The sequence below is a fragment of the Pungitius pungitius genome, chromosome 6, assembly GCF_949316345.1.
Source record: "Pungitius pungitius chromosome 6, fPunPun2.1, whole genome shotgun sequence".
In the NCBI taxonomy this organism is placed as follows: Eukaryota; Metazoa; Chordata; class Actinopteri; order Perciformes; family Gasterosteidae; genus Pungitius; species Pungitius pungitius.
Window position 1 is genome coordinate 15,525,030 of NC_084905.1, and position 24,653 is coordinate 15,549,682.

Below are 24,653 nucleotides of genomic sequence, written 5' to 3' on the forward strand. Positions count from 1 at the left end.
TAAGAGCATCTCTGAACGCACAGTACGTCGAACTTTGAGGCAGATGGGCTACAGCAGCAGAAGACCACACCGGGTGCCACTCCTTTCAGCTAAGAACAGGAAACTGAGGCTACAATTTGCACAAGCTCATCGAAATTGGACAATAGAAGATTGGAAAAACGTTGCCTGGTCTGATGAGTCTCGATTTCTGCTGCGACATTCGGATAGTAGGGTCAGAATTTGGCGTCTACAACATGAAAGCATGGATCCATCCTGCCTTGTATCAACGGTTCAGGCTGGTGGTGGTGGTGTCATGGTGTGGGGAATATTTTCTTGGCACTCTTTGGGCCCCTTGGTACCAATTGAGCATCGTTGCAACGCCACAGCCTACCTGAGTATTGTTGCTGACCATGTCCATCCCTTTATGACCACAATGTACCCAACTTCTGATGGCTACTTTCAGCAGGATAAAGCGCCATGTCATAAAGCTGGAATCATCTCAGACTGGTTTCTTGAACATGACAATGAGTTCGCTGTACTCAAATGGCCTCCACAATCACCAGATCTCAATCCAATAGAGCATCTTTGGGATGTGGTGGAACGGGAGATTCGCATCATGGATGTGCAGCCGACAAATCTGCGGCAACTGTGTGATGCCATCATGTCAATATGGACCAAACTCCCTGAGGAATGCTTCCAGCACCTTGTTGAATCTATGCCACGAAGAATTGAGGCAGTTCTGAAGGCAAAAGGGGGTCCAACCCGTTACTAGCATGGGGTACCTAATAAAGTGGCCGGTGAGTGTATATATAATATAAAACTTTGAAAAAACTTTATGGATGAATAATATTGAATCTCCTTTTAACCTAAGTTATTGGCTCATTAAATGAACAAAATGGAGGAACTGGAATAACAAAAGTTTTTAGTCCTAAATCAGTGTTGCTACACACACAATCAACAACAATATCACCATCTACTGGAGAAAGGATGAACACATATATGAAACTTGTAAATGTGAACGTGGTATGTTTACTATAAATAATCAATTGGGGCACAAATTTTTGTATTTTTTGTTCATTTTTTTATTAACAATTACTGTAAAATACAACATAACAATGGAGAGAAGGCTTCTTCATTTCTTGCTGAAACACAGAAAAAAGAGGAAATACAAATCTGTTATTCAACGGGTCATTAGTAACTCAAAACCCAGAAATGACACAGAAGTGTGTCAAACAATGTTGTTTAAACTGTAAATGACTGCGGTTTAGTGTTGTTCTTCATTCTTATTGCTTTAGAAATGCATTTAGGCCACACACCACCTGAATATTCATTCTTTCACAAAGGGAAATTGGATTGTTGTCCTTGGATGTATCGTGGGAGGAATAATTGAGGCTATGACCACATTGTAGAAGGTATACAGTATCACTTAAATGAATGGCACACATATCAATTATTCAAACAAACACTAAAGAGAACCAGGGCTTCAGTGATTGACAAAAGCGTTTCAACACTGGTATCAAAACATACCTATGAAATACTTATTACAAAGATGTGTCAGGCCAATCAAAGTAAATGGAGACGGTCACGCGATATCACAATGAAGCATGCATGACACCGGATACTCATACATATATAACACTCATTTCTGCTGACATGCAACTGTCAATAAAATATGTTTTTGTGCTCTCAAATTATCTGATGAAGCCCTTCATTTTTTAATATAAACTTTCTGTGATGAAAACGCTTGAGAAAGGAACTGACCTGGCCAGTCGGGCTAAAGTGATGAAAGCCATGACTCCATCTAAGCCATAGACAAAGAGTAAGACACCACTGAGGACCACGTCCACACGCATCACGTAGGTCTGCCATAACAGGAAGTAGAGCGCCAGCAAGATAGTTGTCCCGGTGGTAATGAGGTGAGTAAGAACAAAACCCTTACTCTCCGTCAGGTGGCCCCTCACTCCTGCAGACAGGGGTCAAAGTCGGTGAAAGAGGGATGTCAGTTACCATTGAGTTTGTTGTTTTCTGTGCATGTAATATGTGCATGTAAGTTAACACCCTTTCATAACCATTGTTCTTTCTTTCTGCTCCGTATGTTTTTTTTTATTGGCAGATAAATATGTTCCCATGTTTCCCCTTGGGAAGGTGGAAATATAGATGTATTTCCGTGGTGTATCTTGTATATTTCACTTGATGTGTGTTTAGACATTTAGGAATTACTAGCTTCCTCAAAAGTATCAATACTATATAATATTGCCAGTATACATGTATGCAGAAAGTGGCATGGTCCAGGGCTCTGTGCTGGAGGGGCTGCACGTCCATATTTGAGGCAGGGTTGGGAATCAGTCATGCTTCAATGTATGACTCTCACCAGAGTAGAAGTGAAGGAACTCCAGAATAGCCAGGAGGAACAGCAGACAGACATCACAGACCAGAGCATCAGTGGGATAAGACAACACCAAGCCTGATAGCAACAGACACATTCAGTGTTCTCTACAGAAACAGAACCCCCGCCCCCTCCCCAAAAAACGACTCAAAATGATGCATCCCGCACTCACTCTTTCTGATGATCACGACAAGAGTAAAGAAGAAATAGAAAACAAAGTAAACTGTTGTCAGATTCAGTAACAGCTGGAAAGAGACAGAGGCCTGCTGGGTGCGGAGTTAAGGAGTAGTCGGTTATCATCAGCCCGTCAGTGACAAAGAGAGAACGTCATTCTTTTGACGTTACACAGAGAAGGATACCGGACTGGCTAATCTTCCTAGAGAGCAATAGATAGGGAGGAGGGAGTGGGGGGGGGGAAACGTTAAGTTACTTTAAAAAGTTATCTTTCTTCGCAGCTTATAATCAACACAATAAATCGGAGCAGATAAATAAATAATATGAATGACTTATTTAGCGGTTTGATGTAATGCTAAGTAGTTAGCTTCAATGTGCGTCTACAGCACCATAGCAACGCGTCCACCTACCTGTTACGGGCCCCGCCATTTTGTTTTTTCTTCAGTGGGTTGACTTCCTTGCAAAATAAGATGAAACGTCTCCGCCTACTGGCTGGAAGATGTACTACAACGTCTCGGTCAAGTCGTGGCTTCTTAACTTTGGCAATATTACTGTAATCTCTTTTCTTAATTTCCTGGCTTACTTCTCGGAATAGATAGCGTTCATTGATTTAACTATTTAATCACTGCGCAAAGTATTAAAAACCAGGCAAACCTAATTTAAGTTACACATGCTTTTGATCAATTGCCCCTTTCCAAAACTCTCCTCTGATTTGCCTCCAGCAGCAGACAGCTGTGTCAGTAACAAATGAATTAAAAAAAGCTACTGTGCCCTACATGCTTCATGCATCATCAAATGCCGGATAAAGTTAGCAGTTGAGCTAATTTAGCTGGGAAGTGGAGCATGTAGCTGGCAGCTATAGAGACGGACATTTTCCTCAGGAGTTGCAAAAAAAAGCTTCAGTATTTGACAGGTGAATGAAAATAATTGACAATTGTCTGACAATTGTCTGCTGGATTCTCATCTAGCCTACCAACAGGTTTATGATAATAACTTTATCAATATTTTGATGTTTTGAACTTGTTCAGTGGCCCCCAAATGGCCGACAAAAAACAATGGATGACGATTGGAGGACAGATTCCAAGGTAAGAAGTCATGACATCAAGTATTTGCAGTGGAAGTATACAGCAGTAAGGTATGTAGACCATCACAATTGTTGTTGGAGGCCAATAACCCCCTCCACAAAATTAACTAGTTTTGATATGCAGTATACTGCATATCAAAACAGCAGTATACTGCAGTATACTGCATATCAAAACTAGCCTATAGGCTTCATCGTGTCCCTTTTATATTTTTCAGATGAACTTCAGCAATATACCTACCAACGTATTTGTCCCACTTAAGGGTATATTGCTTTTTTTAAACATTAAAATACAGTGAAGTGAAGTAGGTAATAAATTAAAATAAAACAGTAGTGCAATGGTTATTGATAATGGTTAAATTAAACATGGATTTAGCGAGAGGACGACAGTCATATTGCTCCAATGCTGCTCCCCCAGCAGACAATTAAGTACAGACTTTAACATTTAATCTTGATCTGTATATTACACAAAATAGAAGGTAAGTCCCCTTAAGGTGACTTTGTTCACATTTATACCCACCCGACACAAAAGAGTAGGCTACAAGTGGACTCACACTCACAAATCCACAAACACATTCAGTTAGCTCTATGAGATAAGAAATATAGAATGACAAAATGAACTGTTTTATCATGGCCAGCTGTTTCATTGTCCCCTGCAGCCTCTATCCGTTTCTCTTTCTTGCTTGTCCTCTGAAACAATCTGCATAGTGTGGCTAAAAGAACGGAGGCGTTGTCCCGGCTGAATGGAGGAAAAGCAGAGGGGTGGAGGGGCTGTAGAGGGAGATGCTCCAGCTGTGGGGGAACAAGACAACACAACAGCATCTCACATGTGGGTGAAAGGGAGGGGGGTGGGCGTCAAGGCTGCGGGGGCTGCACACAGTGGCATTGTTATAAGGGGGGGGGGGGGGGATACAGCTGATAATGCTGAGAGAAATGGATCATTCCCTCAAATCCTCCCTTTGGGAAGCCCGGGCACAAAACACTCCTCTTACTGTATGTTTGTTTAAGATGGAATTCAAAAAATCGCTTAAACATACTTTGGGATCAAAGGTTTTTGTGGGATTAGGGAGAGAGAAAATATTTGTTTTTAGGGTCATGCATCAGGTATAGTGTTAAAACTGAATGTGTGTCAAGTGCTGAAAGGATTTTTTCTTAAGTGCCTGAGCTAACTGCATGCGGTTTGTGTTTTCCTAAAGTCAACGCAAAGTCTAATCCATTTCTTTTTTAGAACAGTGCTTTATTAGAATTTAATTGTATACACTCCTTGTACAAAAACTTAAGAGAAAACATGGAGAAAATTTAAAAACAGAACATAAAGTAAGAGAAATGTAATAGACCAAAGTACAAATACAATAAGGAACGAGTAAATTTGATCTTCACCAATTTGAGCTCAATTTCACAGTTAAAAATAAAGAGTGACCCGCTTTCATGTTTTTTTTCCATATTTCTGACGAACAGGTTTAGATCTGCAATTAAGAATACATGTGACATACAAAGTAACATTTCAAGTTTAATTGCCCCTAAACACTGGAACCAGCACATTTTCCTTTATATATCTTCAAACATCACAGCATCACCCATCAGTCTCAACCTATACAGTGGAGCATCATCTTCACATCCTTCACCTGAAAGGCGGCTCTCCTCCTCCGAGCTGCACCCGTCCTGAGAGAGAGAGAGAGAGAGAGAGAGAGAGAGAGAGAGGCGAAGTAGGAAGGGAAGCAACACTCTTGACTTCTGGTCGAGTTAAGACAACTTTCACCCAACTTTTCTTTTCTTCTTTTCGAAAGAGTTGTATTTATATTTCCATTTTTCTCCAGACTCATTTTTTTCCTTCTCAAAGTTTATTATGAACCTCGTTGTAGCTGAAATGAAGGTGCGCCTGAAGGCGATTTTTTTAACGATGTTCTTGTACGAACTTTTGTTGGCACCTTAATTGCAAACACACACCTAAGACTGCGTTTGTAACCTTCGTCATCGGAGGCGTTCGGCTGAGAGACGTCCATCCTGCGCCGAGCTGCTGAACAGGAGAAAGACGCTCTCCGCATCAAGTGTGGGATTTATGTAACTAAAAAAAGAGAAATCGTCACTAAGAGTTTAATCTGGATTCCGCCATGTGTATTTGAAAGTTTCCCCGATCCGAATTGACTTGGTTCGGACAAGGGGAGACTTGGATGGATGGATTTTTTATGTGGGACCCGCTATGATGGACGTGGTAGATGAAACAGAAGCGTTACAGAGGTTTTTTGAAGGTAGGGATGTTTTATTTGTATTATATGTGTTACATACGTACACTTCAGTTGAAGTGTGTGATTTAATGTTACTCTTACAACCAGTATATTTATATTACCACTAAAAACCAAATGTGCTCAAAAGTTAACTCTTTTCAAATGTGGTGAATATATATGTATATATTTTGTTTTTAACTTCACTGGTTTTCGTATAGGCCACACATGGAAGGTGGTTAACATCACACAAATAATAACTATATGATTTGCAAGTTCCCTTAACTGATAAGTGGCTTTTAGGTGAAAGTTTCTAAAATGTAAAAGAAACTTTTCTTCTTGGCTTTCTGTCTTAGAAAACAAACAAAAAATGAAAGAAGGTCGGAGGTTTAACGGGTGAGGGGAGCTAAAGTGCTGCTGATGGGTAACAGATCGAGGTAAACGGGTAATCCTAAGAAAAAAACGAGGTGGAGGAGTGTGGGGTTGAGGGTTGGAAGGGTGTAGGAATTCAAGTCAAGATAAATGGTGTGTTTTGCAAGGGTTCTGTGGCACACGGTGTGTGCGTTAGAGACGGACACGAGCCATGGGATTCTAACCAGGGATGTAGTTTTAATATCTAATATCGTGAATATCTCAGAAATACCCCCATAGTATATCACCATGATTATATCCCTTGAAATAATTAAAACTGCAGTCACTCAATTTCTTTTTCAACACACTAAAAGAGTGTGTTGGTTTCTTCTTTATTACATTGCTAATTCACCCATCCTCTTGTATTACTATGTCCTAGTGTTACTTGAAGATCTTTACTGGATTGCGAAAGAATATTCAGGAGATTGTGAAACCCGGATCCATCGTATTCCTGCTTTAACTTTCCTCAGCCTCAGGCGAGACAATCGAATTTTGTCACATTTCGTTTTTTTTTTTCACTCTTCTTTGTGATTTACAACTGGCCACAGAATTCACTTCTTACTAATTAGTTTCTCTTGAAGAAACTTAATGTCAAATGTTCCAGAAGTCAAGTGCCCATAAAACACATACTGTAGTTTATGTATAATAAGTTATCTGTAGAGAGACTTAACACTTGGTTGTAATATACACAAAGTGTTGACTTAAATATACACAGCCGTCTATGACTGTCAGATGTTCCTTGCCACTTTGACTGGAATTTAGTGTGTTTACATTCTTGCTTTGGGAGTAAGAGCGATCTTCTGACTTTGGCTTTATTTCAGCCACCCTTGCTTGGACTGAAATGTCAACTTGTCCATGAGAAGTATACAGTGTGTGCCGCCTCGGTTGCTTACTTTGCTATTGACTTGCTCCTTCCTCCTAACTAACGAGTGATATCAATCCCAATGTGAAACCTCTCTTATATGATATTTTAGATAATAACTAACTCTGTGTTCATTTCTTCCTTTATCTTGATGACACACGCACTGCACTGTAATGGATTTTGGTACAATGTGTTTTTTTTACGATTGGGGAAATATGTATACATTCAGACTAATGCACAGTGTACATTCCTGGCATAGCCCCGGTGGCTGTTTAAACACAATGAGGTGAGGCTGGTGTTTCTCCTCAAGTATTTAGCCATCCCCTGGCGCTCTGATTCCATTAGAGTGACAGTGAGCAGACGGGGTGAGGAGGTGAGATAATGCAGACTCAGGGTGGAGAGAGACTGACCTGCTGAGGGAAACGCAGTTAAACCACAATCCTCCCCCAAAACTTGACCTTCTCCTCTCCGACTCACTTGGACAGCAAACAGTCGCTCACACACACGTGGAGAGCCATGTTCGCGCATAAAAGAACGACGGCATTGGATGAAAAAAATAACCTGATTGAACCGTGATTGATTTGCAGCCTTTGGCGCAAATAGAAGAAAAGTTTTGGCCTTTTCAACCTAGAACAGGTGCACATTGTCATAGGATGATTGGTGTAATTTGGCTAATGGGCCCAACTGTGCAGTTGTCAAAATATCTCCGTGTAGACCAGCAGTGGTGATCATTTCAACGTGGAGGAAAAAAAACCTTCAACATGCAATGACCTCGGTAGATACTGTTATTAAACAGAAATACAACTTTGAGCACGTTCACCTCCTAACCATTTGAGTCAAAGGGTGATTTAATCACGCTCTTACTCAATGCAACCTCTAAAAGAGGAACGACTCCTCACAAATGCCACTATATCAAAATTCCTCTTAAGTCTTGCTGCACTCCCACAGAAGTTGTGAATCATGGTCGTCCATCTTGGAAAAAGCTGTGTGAGACGGAGCAACGTTTGGACGGATCCTCTGATTTACAGCGTTAGCAGTGAACTGCTGCTGGAGGAATGTATTGTTTTTGAGCAGCCAAGCTTACGCCGCTTACGCGTAGGTTTTATTATTCATTGTTGTGCCTCACTCCCATCAGTTCTGACGGCCACTTAGTAATCCTCCTCGTTTGTGGTTTAACCTGGACTTCAATAGATTAATTCACTTTTTTTGTGTGTGTATTAACTTCAAGGGAAGACAATGCAAGAGGATGCTTGTTAGCATCTTGAATTCTCTACATTATTCGTCATTGGCACGTCATTGACTTATGTAACATGAGGCAATGGTTCCTGCAGGTGTCCATCAGTTGCTCTGTCAGAAATTCAAGAAATTCACCTTTTTGTATTCATCTACATGAGATTACTCATTTGACTGCCTCAATTCTGAGCTCTGAGCATTATCTATCTGAGGTCATTCGCCAATGTTTCCTTCTCTTCTTCGTGTTGCTCTACATCTTCTTATTCCTACACTACATTGGGCCTCTTCTTCCTTTAGTACCTCCTCCTCCTCCTCCTCCTCCTCTTCTTCTTCTTCTCCTTCTTTGATGTCTTTCTCTTCATCTCCTAACATTGTCTCCCTCTCTCCCACCGTGCCCTGCAACTCTGTGAAGTGCTGCTGCCCAAACTCTACCTCGCATTAGCAGCATTTGTGTTTTTTTCTATTCCTGTCCCGGTCTCAGCCCTGTCACTCCTGTAATCTCCTGAGCCAGGTCCGCCGGTGCGCCCAGTGCTTGTGTGCGACAAGGGCTGTGTGTGGTAGCCTGGTACAGCCTTTTCTCATGACTGGGGAATAATCCCCATTATAACACTCACCGAGCCTTTTCTCACACACTCACACACATATGCTTTTACGCATAGACATACGCACGCACGCAGACACACACACACACAGACACACAATGGTTAGCCTGATCTGTGGCTCTCAGGTCCAGTGAAGAAAGTCTTTCAGCTCGAGTTGGGGAAACATGTGAAAAAATTAGAGAGGAATTGTTCTTCTTATCTTGTGTTTCAGGTGCTTTCATCTCAAGGACATCATCATGCTTTGGCTACGCGCAGGTACTCTGCCGCTCTGTCCGCTCTGCTTCTCTTTAGCTGTGATTTATTTCCTACCTGATCGGGGGGAATTATGCTTGAGTTGTAGTGATGCTCTTTTTTTTACCAGTAGCTCTGTCTCTTAAACAAATGGAGAAGGTCTGTAACCGTCAGAGCCCTCTAACACTTTCTAGTTTAGAGGTGACGCGTTTCCTTTTCTTTCATTTGCAATTTTTTGTCTATGTTTGATGAATTGTTCATTGCAGACCCAATCCTCATATTCTGAAGATGCTTGTTGTGAATACTAAGATCCATCAGATGATTGTTGATTTTTGTGAGAATTATCTCCAAAAGTATATTGACCGACAGAGAGGACATACCAGTAAATATCTACTTGTTACGCAATATCTTGAGTGATCTTGATGTGCTTGCAAAACTTTTCTGGATTATTAGTTCTATATTAGTTCTATATAAGTTATTTCCCTTTCTGTACTTGAGGTGTTGTGGGTGTGCGGCCAAGAACATTCAGGTCTAACTGTTTGACAATCAGATGGACTTTGTTCCTTCTCTGACTGTGTTTAATTATTAACACACATGTGAGTGCTTTAAAAATGTCATTTGGAGGCTAAACATAATTTAGTTATCTTAAATTTTTATATTCCCTGAAAAATGTTTTCTTACATATCTTTGGCCTTGTTAATAGTTTAATCGTTTCAACTAATAGTAGTTTAATACTAGTTTACAAAACTTTATGTGATGATGATTACATTATACACTTCTCTCTGTAAAATAACTGTATGAGGAAAATGGAAGCTGTACATCTGATTGAGGATATGAGTCAAATCGACACACACTTGGTCCTCTGTGTGTTCATTTTAGAGTATTACTCTGTTGACAACCAAGGCATTGAAATGGTGGCATAACACACCCACACTCACACACACACACACACACACAAACAAACAAACACACTTATGCTATCAGGCATACATGCGCACACACACATACACACACACACACACTCCACTCTCAGCCCCTAATCTCTCAAAAGGCCAGTTTGTATCGACGTTCGACTGACAATCATTTCACTGTTCCTTGTTGAACACAGCTGGACAGAGAAAAACAAAGAGGACGGGGGAATTTACACATCCACATCACAGCAATTTAAACCCAACTGATTCAGTGATTTTGAGGTCACGATGACTTGATTTATGTTTCTATTCTTCTTTACCCATATCAAATAGCATTTAATGATTGCAAGGTAGGACATGTCACGCGATAAAGGCAGAACTCCCTTGCTTGTAGACGGTTACTTAAGTGGGGAATGTAGGGATGTGCCGATCCAATTGTGTCCCAATACTGATACCTGGAAGCTTTGGGTATCTCCTGATACCAAGTACAAATCCAATATTGGGGTTTAACTGAAAGAGCTGCATGCCTCACTGAATGGAAGTGACTGGCTTCAGGCTCAACTTAAACATTGAACATTGCCTCCCTTTCCTCCCTTTGAAACAAGAAATACATTTACATTTAAAAAATATATTGAAAGGACCTTTACAATGAGGTAAATGGTTGGTTAAATGAGTTTTTTATAAAGGTGTAACATTGGCATCTGAACCATTCATGTCAATATCGTTTGCTTTAACCGCTTAAATATGCCGGTTACCTTGGCTTTACAGAACTTTGTAGCGATGAGGGTGCATGGAGTAGCGTGATGCGCTGGGAGCTGCAAGGTTGGCGGTTCGAATCTCGGCTGCTCCATGTGCCATGTTGAAGTGTTCCTGAGCAAGACACATAACCCCTAACTGCTCCCCAGGCAAAATGTGATGCATGGGTTATAATGTAATGTAAGTCACTTTGGATAAAAGAGTCAGCTAAATAACATGTAGTGAGGTTCAGCTCATTGTTAACATTTGCAGCAAGTACAGTTGGTGAATAACAAAATCAGAAGTTAAATTTGATTTTAAGTATTGAGCCAATATTCATCAGGTGTACAGAAGCTCCAAATGACTGATGCTATTCCTGCTGGATGTACAAATAAGAAACTGTTGCAACTTGTTACAATCTTTTATTGCAGATTCAAGCCAAAAAGGTTAGAAAGTCTGTTATTTCCAGCCATATAATTTCACCTATTCACCTATAAGGGCTCAGACTTCTTTTGAACACTTGATTGCCTCATATTCCTTCCTCAGTCAGTCCCATGGGTTTTTTTTCTTATCATTCCACGCTTGAACATCCAACTTGTATTATGTCCGTCTTGCTCCAGCTCTCCTCAACTTCCAGTCATGTACCCTCCCCTCTCCCTCCATCTCTCTATATTTTTCGTTATCAGGCCTGCCAGCTTAAATTTACTGCCTATTTGGGTGGGGTGCACATCTGGATCGTATTTAAGGGGAACCATCCTGCCTTTTTCCCTTCGCACTGGCACGTATTAAGAGACATTGACCATCTGCTTCTCTACAGAGAGGAGAGACATTCGGTATAAACATGCAAGTTTCTTCCAAAAATATGTTAATATGGTGATGTACAATGTTAAACAACAGAATTTGGCGTGTTCTTGGTTTAATTTGTTTGGTTTGGTTTGTGGATTTAATGACCGAAAGTTGTAAAATGTCTGTCCACACTGTGCTTGTGGGACAAAGTACATATTAGTCCAGAGAGGATATAGTTTGTTATTTGTGGTGAACAATAATAAACTGGAGGCATATGAGAGAAACAATGACAATTCAGTTGATGAAGAGTGAAGCATAAATGGCATACAAGATTTTCTTTCCATTGCTAACACAAAAATTCCTCGCATTCCCAACTGAGTTGCTGCTTAATCTATCAGAAAAAGTGTGTGTGTGTGTGTGCATGTGTGTGTGTGCGTGTGTCTGTTTGTGCGTGTGAGAGAGGAATAAAGTAAAGGAGACTGGGGTTGCCTGCCCACCCACTATATACTAGTTCCTTACCCTCTGGTTCACCCCCTCTGCCCTACTCCCCCCTCTCCTCCCTCCCTCACTCACTCGGCTTCAGCATTTGCAGTGTTGTGACAACTAGTGGCATCTATGAAGAAAATGCATCTTTTGCTGATGTAACATTCAAGTTAAACATGAGGAAAACAGGAAAGTCAATTTATATGACGATATTTACTCTTTTCTAAACATTAGCATAAGCAAGTCCTTGTTCTACATGTTATTGGTTATTTAAAGATTAAGTGGGGTCATGTGTTTGGGATTTGTGAGGCTTTGGTTATCAAAGGGTGAAAATGACCCTAGGGTGAAGTAAGGGGGAATTAGGGAACAATAATGAAATAACTAATATATAATTGCAACTGCAGAAAATTGAGGCAAAGGTTGAGTGTCTCTGTTTGTAATTTATGATTCTTGTTTTAACTGTGGTTCTCTTTTTTATGGGGAAAGTCAATATAAAAAGAGAAAGTCAAAATAGTAACATTTGACCCGATCCATTCCAATCTACACGTTTACAAGCAACAAAACTCAATCGTCAGTGTGATCTGTAATGTTAACGCCTGTTTAAATTGGGCACTCTTGTAACCTTAATCTTTAAATTCTCAGAAATTCAGCTCCTTTTTTTGTTTCACGTCATCTTATTTATGTGTTTGGTAAAATGTTTCTGATATAAATACATTGATTGAATGTAACAAGATGATTTAAAGTAAGCAGAAAAGGCCATAAATGATAAACAAACCAAGTTAATAATCTGTTTTTTGATAGATAGATGTCTTACATTGCTTGTGTTGAATCATCTATTGTTGCTGAGAGACTCCTGTTGCTAATTCCCAGATGCTCTCCATCTCCTGTCCGTGTTCCCAACCCTCCCTTCACCACAGGTCATGATATTATCAGTTCTCTGGAGCCAGCCAACATTGACACCAGTATCCTGGAAGAGTACATCAGCAAGGAGGACGATAGCACTGACATGTCAGTAGGGACTCCAAATCAACCCAAACAACGTCAAAACAACATGCACCAACCGAATCAGATCATGTCGTTACAAAGGAATTTGTTTTCTCAGATAAGGCTAATCCCCTTTTTTCTTCTTCTTTACTCCCAGCTGTTTCTCGGAGGTCCACAGCACCCCAGGACCAAATTACTCATCTCCCCAGGCAGGAGTGTCCTCCTCCGGGGGGTTGGTGTGTGGTGTGAGCCCCCCCATCCCACTGCGCCAAGGAGCCCCTCCGCCTGGGCCTCCGAACTGTCAGAACGCCTACCCCCCAGGTCCACCCCACGGCCTCCGCCACAACTACCTCTGCCTGGGACAGCAGCAGCAGCAGCACCAACACCAGCCGCAGCAACAGCAGGGCCACCTCAAGCCCGAGCACAGGGGCCACTACGCTCCCGGGTAAGCACAGTGCCACGGAGGTAGAGGGGCCTAGGTAAGATTCTCACATTTTAAACAGGACACCGGGCAGAAGTTGAAGCAACGGACACGGTTATTTTCTTCTTTTTATAAACGTGCAATGAAAGCATACATGCCCTGCTACGGCCCATTATGCAATCAATACTTGATTTAGCTTCATTTGTACAAGTTAAACACGGGCTGGTCAAGAGGGGGAGGGAGACGGATACTGATAACGGACATAGTGCAGGAGTCAAATTACATGCTGCAAGAAAATCCTGACTGGCACGATCTTGTGTAAAGAACCTGTACACTCATTCTGATCAGTAAGTTTTAGAGTTAAATGAGAAGGAAACACAAGGGACGTCTTCACGACTTTACGCATGGTATTTCTTTAATGATTTTTTTCTGATTTGAAGGTCATTTATTACTGTTTTTGAGAATATAACGTCTACTGCCTTATGTTTAGGACACTACCTGAGTCCCCTCCAGACTCCAGCTCAGAGCCGTATTCTCCTCAGCAGGTGAATGGTGAGTGACATGTTTTCTTCTCATTTCCTCGAATGTAGAATAGACCAACAGCATACGATCTTTAATCTGTAGACTGCACCCATACACGCAGTCAGAGAAAGCCACTGATTCATTCAAGGTCAATGGAGGTCACGAACAAATCAATATCTTTTACTCATCCATTGTAGTGTTTCAATGGGGATTGAATTATTCATGGATCAGAGGTTTACATAATTTGTTAATTTAATCAACTAAATACAATGTTCTAAACTCAGCTTCATACGCTTTGATTTCAAGTGTTTCTAAAGAGATTCACCTGACTTATTCCTGGCTTGTTTGATTACCAAAGGTACTCAAAGTCATAATGTACTTGCCACTCACACACCTGTGTTGTTCTTGCCCATTAGTAAAAAGGCGAGCAAGACTGTTATCTGATGGGCATCCCTCAAGTTCTCCAGTTTGAAACAATGAAAAACATTTAACTTAATTTAAGTTTAGAGGGAAGTAGAATAAACTGAGGTCTGAACTGCAGATGCAAAGATCATTTTGAGGGGAAAAAAGCTGCAGTAAGACAATTTTGAAAAAAACATTATAGGTTTAGATATTATACTCCTTCCTTGTTGTGTCTTTTAGATACTCACATGATCAGGACCATGACACCAGAAAACATGTGTCACATGACTCCAACGCCACCCCTCCCACCACACGGGCACTATCCCAGCATGCATCGGGACATGTACCTGAAGCCTGAGCCCATGATATCACAGTATCCAATGGGTCCAGCTACAAGTGGAAGTGGAGACCTGCAGCAGACCCAGATGCTCCATCAGCTACTGCAGCATCCTCATGGGCAGGAGTGAGTTGTTAAAGGAGGAAGAGAAGGAAAGTTGCTGGGAAGAGGGAGAAATATGTGAAACTTTTGACAGTGTTTCCATTTCCTCCCACAGCAGCATCCCCGCTCACCAGGCCAAGAAGAGGAAGCACTCGGACTCTCCCAACAGCACCATCAATTCCCAAATCATCACAGGTATCATCAAACAAGAACCAGGTAGGCAGGCATCTTTCTTCTCATCCTCACATCCTCTAGCTGATGCTCAGCTGATCTTACCTCCCCTTTAACTTTTGCACAGATAAACACTTTTACAGAACAATTGCAGAAGTTCCTAAACATTCCACTGAGTGGTTTTAATTGCTGATCTGTTTGTCACAGGTTTAATGCAGGATGCAGACAACTCCTACCTGGACCCAAACTATCAGTGCATCAAGTGGCAGCCTCACCAGCAGAACAAGTGGACACCGCTATATGACGCAAACTGCAAAGAGCTGTGGGTGGAATTTATTTTTGACGTATCTGTAAATCTTGAGATCTTTCTTTTGGGAAAAAAAGGGTTGAAAGCTCTCCGCAGAGAGCCGAAAATGAAAGAAGTTATAATTGGTCAAATAATAATTCAACAAAGTATAGAACGGGAGTGGCAAAGGAATAACAGGGTTGCAAAGGTCCACAAATTCCTCAGAGGTGAGCTGTGCGGGGGAGTGGATGAGTGCAGGGTTTCGGCTTAGAAAGACAACGTTAGGAGGGGTAAGGGGAGAAATTAGTGTACACCTACTCTTGCTTTTGCAATGCCAAAACAAAGTATAGATAGGGAGAAAGGTTAAAATGAACTCACGAGAGCCTTCAGATATGATATCAAAACCAGCTGGTTGCCCATCACATTACACTTAGGTAAAGGGCCGGCAGGTTTTCAGCAGAGATTTATTAGGTATTTCAGACAATTCTCAGTGATTTAAAAAAACTGAGACACAGGTCTTCATCGATGAGGAACCGTTAAAGAGTGACTTTAGTTTTAGCATCACAATAAAATAGTAGGATATACTGTATAGTTATTACCAGTGTTGGGAAAGTTCACTTTCTACATGAACTAGTTCAAAGTTCAGTTCACAAATTTTAAAATGAACTAGTTCAGTTCATAGTTCAAACTTCAAAATATTTGAACTAAGTTCACAGTTCCAACTAGTTCAGTTCTTTTTTTCCATTTTTCCATGGTATTATTTTTCAAAATTATTGCCACAGCCCAGAACCACAGACAGCAATTATTTTATCAGTTTTAACACCGAAGCTATGCATCAGATTTAATCTTCATATACAATGTAGAATCCTTATCCAACCTGGGTTTACATTAGCATTGAGGGGACAGCATTTCCCCTTTGTTGCTTTAATGTTACCATCCATTCACTCCACACTAGCAGCAGCTGCAGCGTTCACCCCTACAGTACATTCTCAAACACATGCTGCTTGAATGGTCTTTTTTAAATAAGGAATAAAAACACGACATTTATCATTAAGGTGCAAATGTTTGCAAAGAAAGGTCAGATTCCTCCCATCCTCACCGACCTTGTCGGTAACTTCATAAAACTCATTTAAATTATTATACGCCGCCTCTTTGCTACACGCAGCTGTCGCCTCCATGCATTTCTTTTTTTTTGATGAGGCATGCGCAGTGCGACACTGGTGGCTGGTGTTGCCAGATTGGGTGTTATTTCCGCTACTTATTAAGGCGCGTTTACGGTGTGTTTTCTATAGAATCTGGCACCCTTTTGAACCTGAAAGAATGTGCCGTTCACAGACACCAGAATGAACGAGTTCACAGTGACGTTCATCGGGCATTAATACAGTACGTTCAGTTCACGTTCGCCCAAAATATGAACGAGTTCATGAACTATCGTTCAATGAACGCGTTCACACACAACACTGCTTATTACCATCTCCACACCAGCTCCACCACATAGACTGTAATTTATTGTACATTTTTTTAGCCAAGAGTTGCCCCCTAGTGATGGTTTAGTTTTTCCACTTTTTTAACAACCAATGTGAGCTTTTTATTCACATCATTCATTCGTCACAATCTCTTTCCCTGTCTTCAGTCCAATGCCAACCTACCGTGTTGATGCTGACAAGGGCTTCAACTTCTCCTTGGCCGATGATGCCTTTGTCTGCCAGAAGAAGAATCATTTCCAGGTCACAGTATACGTAGGCATGCTCGGAGATCCCAAGTACATAAAGACAAGCGACGGCCTGCAGCCCATCGACTGCTTCTATCTCAAACTCAACGGAGTAAAGGTGCGCCGAGGCAAAATAGTGAGCATGACATCCACTTGGCAGATTATAAGCTCTACGGTATTTTGTTTGTATTTCATATCTTTCTTCATTGGCAGGTGGAGGCAGTAAATCAGTCTATCAGTGTGGAGCAGTCACAGTCTGACCGCAGCAAGAGACCCTTTAAGCCAGTGCTGTGAGTCAGAGCGCTAAAAGATTGGTTCTCAAATCAGTATATAGCTAAGGGACATAGTTTTCATAATTATTGTTTCTTTCTCTCCCAGGGTCACCCTGCCCTCAGAGCAGGTCACAAAGGTCACGGTGGGGCGGCTCCACTTCAGCGAGACCACGGCAAATAACATGAGGAAGAAGGGCAAGCCAAACCCTGACCAGAGGTGAAAGGACGTGCCATCACATCCAATCATGATCTCACTGATGCTGTCAAAGCTCCACCACTCACATCTACTCCTGCTGTCTTTTTTGTCCTCACAGGTATTTCATGCTGGTGGTGGCACTGCAAGCTCAGTCCCACAGTCAGAGCTACACTGTGGCTGCTCAAGCGTCTGAGAGGATCATCGTCAGGGTAACGTCTGGCCATGTCTGTCTACCTCCTACAACAATCATATCCCTTGTGAATGTGACCCCTTTGGTCTACTTTACATAACTCTCTGCACTTCCGAATCACTCTGTATCTCACCATCTTCTCCATAGACCGTCTTTCCTCCTTTTGTATATGCGTAATACCCAGCACACCTACTGTGACTGTACGCTCCAATATTTACAGTAAGCTATGTAGTGAAAACCATGTATCTTCCCAACTTCAATCGTTTGTGATAAAAGTACACACAAGACAGACAATACAGAGCCACACAGTAGCATATCACCAATGCATGTTACAAATGCGCCTTACAAATACGTAGTGATGAGTAAAGTGAGCAGCTTTAAAAGCGCTGATAGAGCTGCAGCTCTTCTCAACGTCAGACAGGATGTTCCACTGAAGTGCGGCTTTTACAGAAAAAGATGATCGCTTTAATTTTGAGTTCAACCAGGATCATTTTCTTAACCCAAGAATCAACATCTGACCTGATTGTTGATTCTAAAGAAAGAAAGATGGGGATAAATGTTTCTCACTAGACAGCAATAGCGTTGTTTTTTCACCACAAAGTGTAAAGTTAAGAGACCTGAAAGTTACGCAATTATTTACTTTAAGCCAATGGGCTGACATGAGACCACAATTTTGTCAATCATTTTGATTATTTAGTTCATTTAAACACCAACTAAGCTTTGAGGTGTAAAGTCAGGTCAAGCCTTTAGATTTTATGCTTGTTGTTATTAAAAATATTTATATTATTTATAGAATGTTTTTTCTTGGATCTTTTTTTAGAATAACTTTCAGAAACATCTGAAGTACTGCCTGTGCACCTTCTCCCTCGTTCCTATTTTACAGGCCTCCAACCCAGGCCAGTTTGAAAGTGACACCGAGGTGCTGTGGCAGCGCGGCCAGCTGCCAGACTCCGTCTACCACCACGGGAGAGTCGGCATCAACACCGACCGGCCAGACGAAGCCCTCGTTGTCCATGGCAACCTGAAGGTCATGGGCTCGCTGGTACACCCGTCTGACATCAGGGCCAAAGAAAATGTCCAGGAGGTCAGGATGACACTCAGTGTGTATGTATATGGGTGTGTTTGGGCATGTAGTGTGTGTGTGTGTGTGTGTGTGCGTGTGCTTCCAACTGTCAGTGTGTCATTTTGTGCCTGGCGCTCTTGTCATCACGCGTCATCATCCAAATGCCAATGCTCAGCACAGCTGACTGTGCAGTTTAACTCTGTGCAAGTTTTGCATTGTACTCGATCTGTGCACTTTCATCTGCAGCACGAGCATTTTGTTATCACATCATCTGCATGGTCATCATTGTCAATCTGTCCATGTGTAGGTCGACACTACAGACAATTTGAAACGGATTTCTCAGATGAGGCTCGTCCATTATCAATTCAAACCTGAGTTTGCCGCCTGCGTGGGCATAGAGAGCACAGCAGAAACTGGTAACAACTTCAGAAATAACACAAATGAATGTTTGTCGCCATTGCCTCCGTGTCCTTGTAAATCATGTTACCATTGCAATGTCACATGTTACACCTTAAGGATCTCTGCCACGGACATACAGTTTGTATAACTGCAAATGAAAGGCTTGGCCATGGGCTCAGTTATGTTACCTCATTTGAAGTTAGGCTGTTGAAATAATGACTTTTGATTGACATTTGATCTGTCTTTTGCCGAGTGTGCCTTGTTATGCTGCTCTTATTCACTTCATCATCTGTTATTTCCTGCTGCAGGAGTGATCGCTCAAGAGGTTCAGAAAATCTTGCCCGAAGCCGTCAAGGAGGGGGGCGACATAGTGTTCGCCAACGGTGAAACTATCCCCAAACTGTTAGTGGTCAATAAGGTAAACGAAAACTCTTGAACTATCAGCGCACACAGGTATCCCTTCCCTTCCACACACACAGTCACAGCTCCCCTCTCGTTGCAAAGGACCGCATCTTCATGGAGAACGTGGGAGCGGTGAAGGAGCTTTGTAAGCTGACGGACAACCTGGAGACTCGCATCGACGAACTGGAGCGCTGGAGCCGCAAGCTGGCCAAGCTGCGTCGCCTTGACAGCATGAAGAGCACTGTGAGTGGAAGCACTGTCAGGTGAGAGCAACGAGCAGACGCCGCCTCACATTTCAGCTTCAAGGCAGGTCTTAAACACTCACAGACATAAGTTTCTAAATCGCTTTTGTTTCTGTTGTCCACGTAGCCAGTCAGGGAGCTATTTCAGCAGGACAGGAAGTGGCCCACTGAGGAAGAAGACGGTCAAACCTGGAAGCAAGGTCTGTGAGGATGATGATGATGTGTTTTACCTGTGTCATAAGAGAAGAGGCGGATTTACAACTTTAATGTATTCTTTTTTATTTTTTTTATGAAGAATTTGGCTCCAGATCAAGGCTGCATCAGCCAGAGGTTGATGCAGGGAACCATCCTGGCATTGGTCATTGTCATGGCCTTCAGGTTAGAATGGACTACGTGTGTTTGGTGGAGAAACAAGAAAAATCTGCTTCACCCGCATGCATTGGTGACATAATCTTTATTTGTTCCCCGACAGTGTCATTTCCATGTCTGTCCTGTATGTGTTGACTCTTCACCATAGAGGAGACGTCACAGAGAAAGATGGGTAGGTACTTGAGAGGAAGAACGACGCTTAAGCTTTAGAGTGAAACCAATTTTCCTCTTCTCTCTAAACTTCTTTCTATGTAATCTGTTCCTGCTGTTCCTCAGCTATTTTCCTTCCTGTGTTCTCTACATCTCTTGGATGCCCATCTTTACTGCCTCTGTAACTTTCTGTCCACCTATCTGCCCATGGTACGTCTTCAATACCTGCCGTTCTTGTTTCATTTTTTTATGATCTACTCTTTTGGTCTGATCTTTGATTGCTCTGTTGGGTGTTTCTTTTTTCTTGTCCAAAGAGAAATCATGAGTCACCGATCCAAACACTATTTTAAATATATTGTTATTTTACCCCAAGTATGCTATTGACCTCCTGTACTGCTTGGTGCAGGTCCAGTGCTGCACTGGGATCCTCACGCAAGAGTTCTTATACTCCGCTGTCCACAACACCTGCACCAGGTGAGTGGAGTGACCAACCCCCTGATAAAGTTCGGCAGTTTTGATGAGCACAGCACATACAGGTCTGATCCTTTTTCATTTATCACAAATCCAGCAGCTTGCTGTTCAACTACAGCCATAAACAACCAATCAGCGACAGTTGTGACATTGAGTAACAACCAATCCACACCAGGTAAGTCAATAGACATTAGATGTTTTCCCGTCGTGCAAATGTATCTTTATTGCAGGTTAATTTCCACCCTTCTCTAGATTTAGGCGGCCCGGTTCCCACACCAGGACCCATTAATAAAAAGGCCAAGTCCAGACCAATGGAAAAAGACGGTCGCAGTAGAAACCGTCTGAGTCACACCTCAGCACCTTTGTACTTTGCCAAGTCCAAAAGGCCGTCAACCACGGACCTGGGCGAAGAGGCAGCTACCAACCGGCTGGCTCCAGGTCAGCCGCCTGTGCCACGCAGACAGCGCAGCCTGCGTGCAAAGGGTACATTCACAAACACAGCCCAAACACAGCACTTTCTTCCTCCATATAAGTATGCAGTATGCAAACTCAGTCAGTCATGTAAGCAGATAACGCGTATCTACAAAATGTACAATGGAATGCTACAGAATGGGTTTGGCGCTCATAGTGCAGCTTTTCTTCCTTTTGCAGGAGGAAGGTCAGCTCCCTCTTTGTCCAGCCTTCATATTGTGGAGACAAACCAAGAGATCTCCGTAAAGAATTGCTCCACACCTGAAAGCTGCAGGTATATCATTCAAAGTTTAACCAGTCTTGAGTTGACATGGGTGACAAATTAAACAAATGTTTCCTTCTCTTGTCACTTCTTTGTGTGCTTTTCTTGTACACAATTACACTTTGATGCTTAATGCTGATTCTATGTATGTTGACTCTAGCTACACAGTATCACTCCATGGGAACAGAAATTCCTCCAAATCACATATCACTTTGCACATAATGTGAGTATACAATCATCACACTATCTGCATGGAATGCTTTACTTCGCAGGTCTGTAAATCCATAATAATGTCCATAAAAGCTCCTTGTAGACAGCTGTGTTATTTGGCACAAGGTGTATGTGAACCATTAACTGGCTTTAGTTGGTACACTTTCAATTCATCCATTCTAATTAATTTCTGAACTAGTTTTACAGTCAGTTGAAAATGAAAATGTACATTTGACTTTTCTCCAAAATACGTTTCACATAATATTAAAAGAATGTTTGGACATTTTGTTTGCAATCTTTGCGTGTAGAAGAAAAACATGTAGCCCCCACATGAAACATTATTAATTATTGCAGGTCAACGAACAGCGTGTGGATACAACAATGTGGAGCCACCAAGGGACGATTATGCCCCAACCACGCAGAGACAGAGCTCTATGGTGGACGGAGTTCATCAACAAAGGTATATAATGGGGATTGTGATCAATCTTAGCATTTCCCTCTTAAGTCATTTTGTATAGCTAGAAGTATGTGAAAGTAGAATTATCCTTAACTTGTTTTCCTAAGAGACACTTGCCGGTCATTACTGAGGCCGTCATTTTTGTACTTTTCTCTTAGGGGACTCATCACTTTTGGTTCGTGCCTTTGTTGTCCTTCCAGGACATCACCTATCACTTCCGGGTCTCTCTGTCTGTGAGTACATTTGGCCTCCAAAATATGAGAAGCTTTCTGACGCTGTGGACATTTCGTGGTTCCTCTGGGTTATTTGGGCTAATTATTGTTGTGCTTAGTTGGAATAAATTCAATGACTTTTATCTCCATGTGTTTTACGTTGACAGAGTGAAGTGAGCTGTGCCACTGAGGGAGAAACCTCATCATACTCCGACTACCATTTTCTCATCCGGAGCAGCTGTGTTTGAGAAGGAAGATTTGTCCCAGGGCCGTTAGAGTACACCACACGTTCCCTTTGTGTACGCTGTTGAGATGGGATTAGGTTTTGTCTTATTATTGTATAAAATGTTTTAAAGATATCATACAGAACAAGCTATATACCACTGTCCCTACTGCAATCCCCTCTCCGTAATTGACAACTTTGTTGTGTCCCTGTTGATTGAGTTTGGGAGTTTTGTGCTCATTTAATAGATGATTACCAAGTCTGTACTCAAAACCGTACTTACTCTCGTACAAAATTGAAGTTCCAAAATTAAGCCATGGGTAAGATACTTTAGATGACTATGCAGCCATTTATATCTCTTTTTTTCAATTCAATGAATCTGTATGAACACTGAAACCAGTGTCAACTGCAAACAAAACACATTTTATACACTGGAGAGAATATCATTGACTTCTGGTGAAGGCTCCAGTGAATGGTTGCAACTTGCACTGAATATATACCTCAGTAGTGCACACTGGCAAATCCTTGCTCTCTACAGTAGAGCATTGTGTTTGTTTGGGCTGCTGCAGTCGACTCGACTGTCTGCTGTCTCCTCATGCAACATCTGACTGAACACTGCACACAGAAAGAAATACTGTGCAGTCTTTCGTTCTTTATTGTTGCATTGACATAAACATTAAACTGTTACACAAAATGTGCATGCATATGCATACTATCACATAGAAAGCCTTATTATTGCTCCTAAATTGAAGTCATATTCATTTCAGCAGATTTACCGGAAGACATGCGATAAAACTGGATATGTAAACAAATCACTGGAAATGAAAATGTAGAAACACTGACAGCCTTTAGCATCTGATAGTTGAATTGAATTGAAAGTCCAACACTGACAATATTTCACTGGAATCGCTTACACTGTATTTTGTTAACTGGAAAGAATGCTGACAAGGTAATAACTGGCATAAATCATTTCAGGTGCATGCCCAATCATTTCTTTAAAAGGATACATCTCAGCCCAGAGGCCACTCAAATGCTGCTTCAATTATGGGAGTTGGATGTTAATGGGTCGATAGTTGAGGGGGAGCTGCATTTGTTTTGTCTACACTACAGAGTTCAAATTGGATATTATACACTGGACTGTTGTGTGTTTTTCTCTAGATGTTTTGAATATTTTTCCTGTCTTAAACAATTACAAATATGCAGTGATAACATCATGAGTATGAATGATTTTTATGATGTTTCCTTTGTTATTATCTTTTCTTTTTTTTAAAGTAATTCTTCACTTACTCTCACCACCATGGTCTGGTTCCTTTTGTTAAAAATGTGTTTTTAATACATATTCAATAAATTACTGAATTCAGAAAAGAAAGAACATAATAGTATATCTCAAATGTAAAATCAATATTAAACAGGAAACAGCCATTAGACAAAAGTTTATGGAATTTAAGAAACTGTACAATGTTTTCATTATAATTATGATGACTTCGGTGGGTATAGTGTGATATTTTAGCTTATTTATAACGCACCAGCTAGCATAATGAAACCAATGTAGCACTTTTTGCACTGTATATATGTACTGCTTTTGCTCTATCCAGTGCACCAGACGGTTTTAAATACTCTGGTAGAACTGCATTACATGTAACTGTATAGCTTCATTTTGTTACTACCAATGCTCCTTTTTATCTGATGTGTTCTATCATATTGTTTTTATAGTTGATATTGTTGTGGGTTGTTGTATTATTAATAATATATTAACTTTTAGCTCAAAAAGCCCACAAAAGTGACAAATGATAAAAAAGTAAAACAGACATACAGGAATACATTTCTAATGTTAGCACTATTTGCTATGAGAAAATACCATAACACTAAAACTTAAGTACTTTAATATCACTACTTCTTTTTAGCCCCTTTTATCGTTTCATTTTCAAAACGTTGTCAACCTATAAAAAAACTGTAATACGATGTAAATGCATGTAGTGAATAAATTTGTGATTGAACTTTCTGTTGTGCATGTCGACTGCTTCAGATTCAG

At 41.3% G+C, this 24,653-nt stretch overlaps 2 protein-coding genes across 12 annotated transcripts; one reads left to right on the forward strand and one right to left on the reverse strand.

The window, feature by feature from the left end:
• Positions 1 to 999: 999 nt before the first annotated feature.
• LOC119196215 (transmembrane protein 80-like) lies at positions 1,000 to 2,994 on the reverse strand. The gene is made up of 6 exons (XM_037451745.2): positions 2,950 to 2,994; positions 2,725 to 2,741; positions 2,538 to 2,631; positions 2,351 to 2,443; positions 1,741 to 1,942; positions 1,000 to 1,121 (listed from the first exon to the last, which is right to left on the reverse strand). Exons 1-6 carry the CDS (start codon positions 2,966 to 2,968, stop codon positions 1,112 to 1,114), a joined length of 435 nt encoding a protein of 144 aa, XP_037307642.2. The 5' UTR covers positions 2,969 to 2,994; the 3' UTR covers positions 1,000 to 1,111.
• A 2,305-nt stretch (positions 2,995 to 5,299) lies between these two features.
• On the forward strand, positions 5,300 to 24,618 carry myrf (myelin regulatory factor). 11 transcript variants are annotated; one of them, XM_037451723.2, is made up of 27 exons: positions 5,300 to 5,869; positions 13,014 to 13,104; positions 13,238 to 13,525; positions 13,992 to 14,053; positions 14,666 to 14,888; positions 14,959 to 15,080; positions 15,243 to 15,357; positions 16,955 to 17,168; positions 17,246 to 17,322; positions 17,411 to 17,521; positions 17,619 to 17,724; positions 18,574 to 18,774; positions 19,061 to 19,169; positions 19,461 to 19,570; positions 19,657 to 19,817; positions 19,924 to 19,996; positions 20,092 to 20,174; positions 20,269 to 20,337; positions 20,442 to 20,525; positions 20,722 to 20,789; positions 20,884 to 20,961; positions 21,039 to 21,269; positions 21,438 to 21,531; positions 21,680 to 21,742; positions 22,084 to 22,189; positions 22,345 to 22,419; positions 22,566 to 24,618. In XM_037451723.2, exons 1-27 carry the CDS (start codon positions 5,821 to 5,823, stop codon positions 22,644 to 22,646), a joined length of 3,144 nt encoding a protein of 1,047 aa, XP_037307620.2. In that variant the 5' UTR covers positions 5,300 to 5,820; the 3' UTR covers positions 22,647 to 24,618. The 11 variants fall into 11 exon arrangements, with proteins under 11 accessions (XP_037307620.2, XP_037307622.2, XP_037307621.2 ...); XM_037451725.2 differs by having other exon boundaries at positions 14,959 to 15,059; XM_037451724.2 differs by having other exon boundaries at positions 14,980 to 15,080.
• Positions 24,619 to 24,653: the final 35 nt, after the last annotated feature.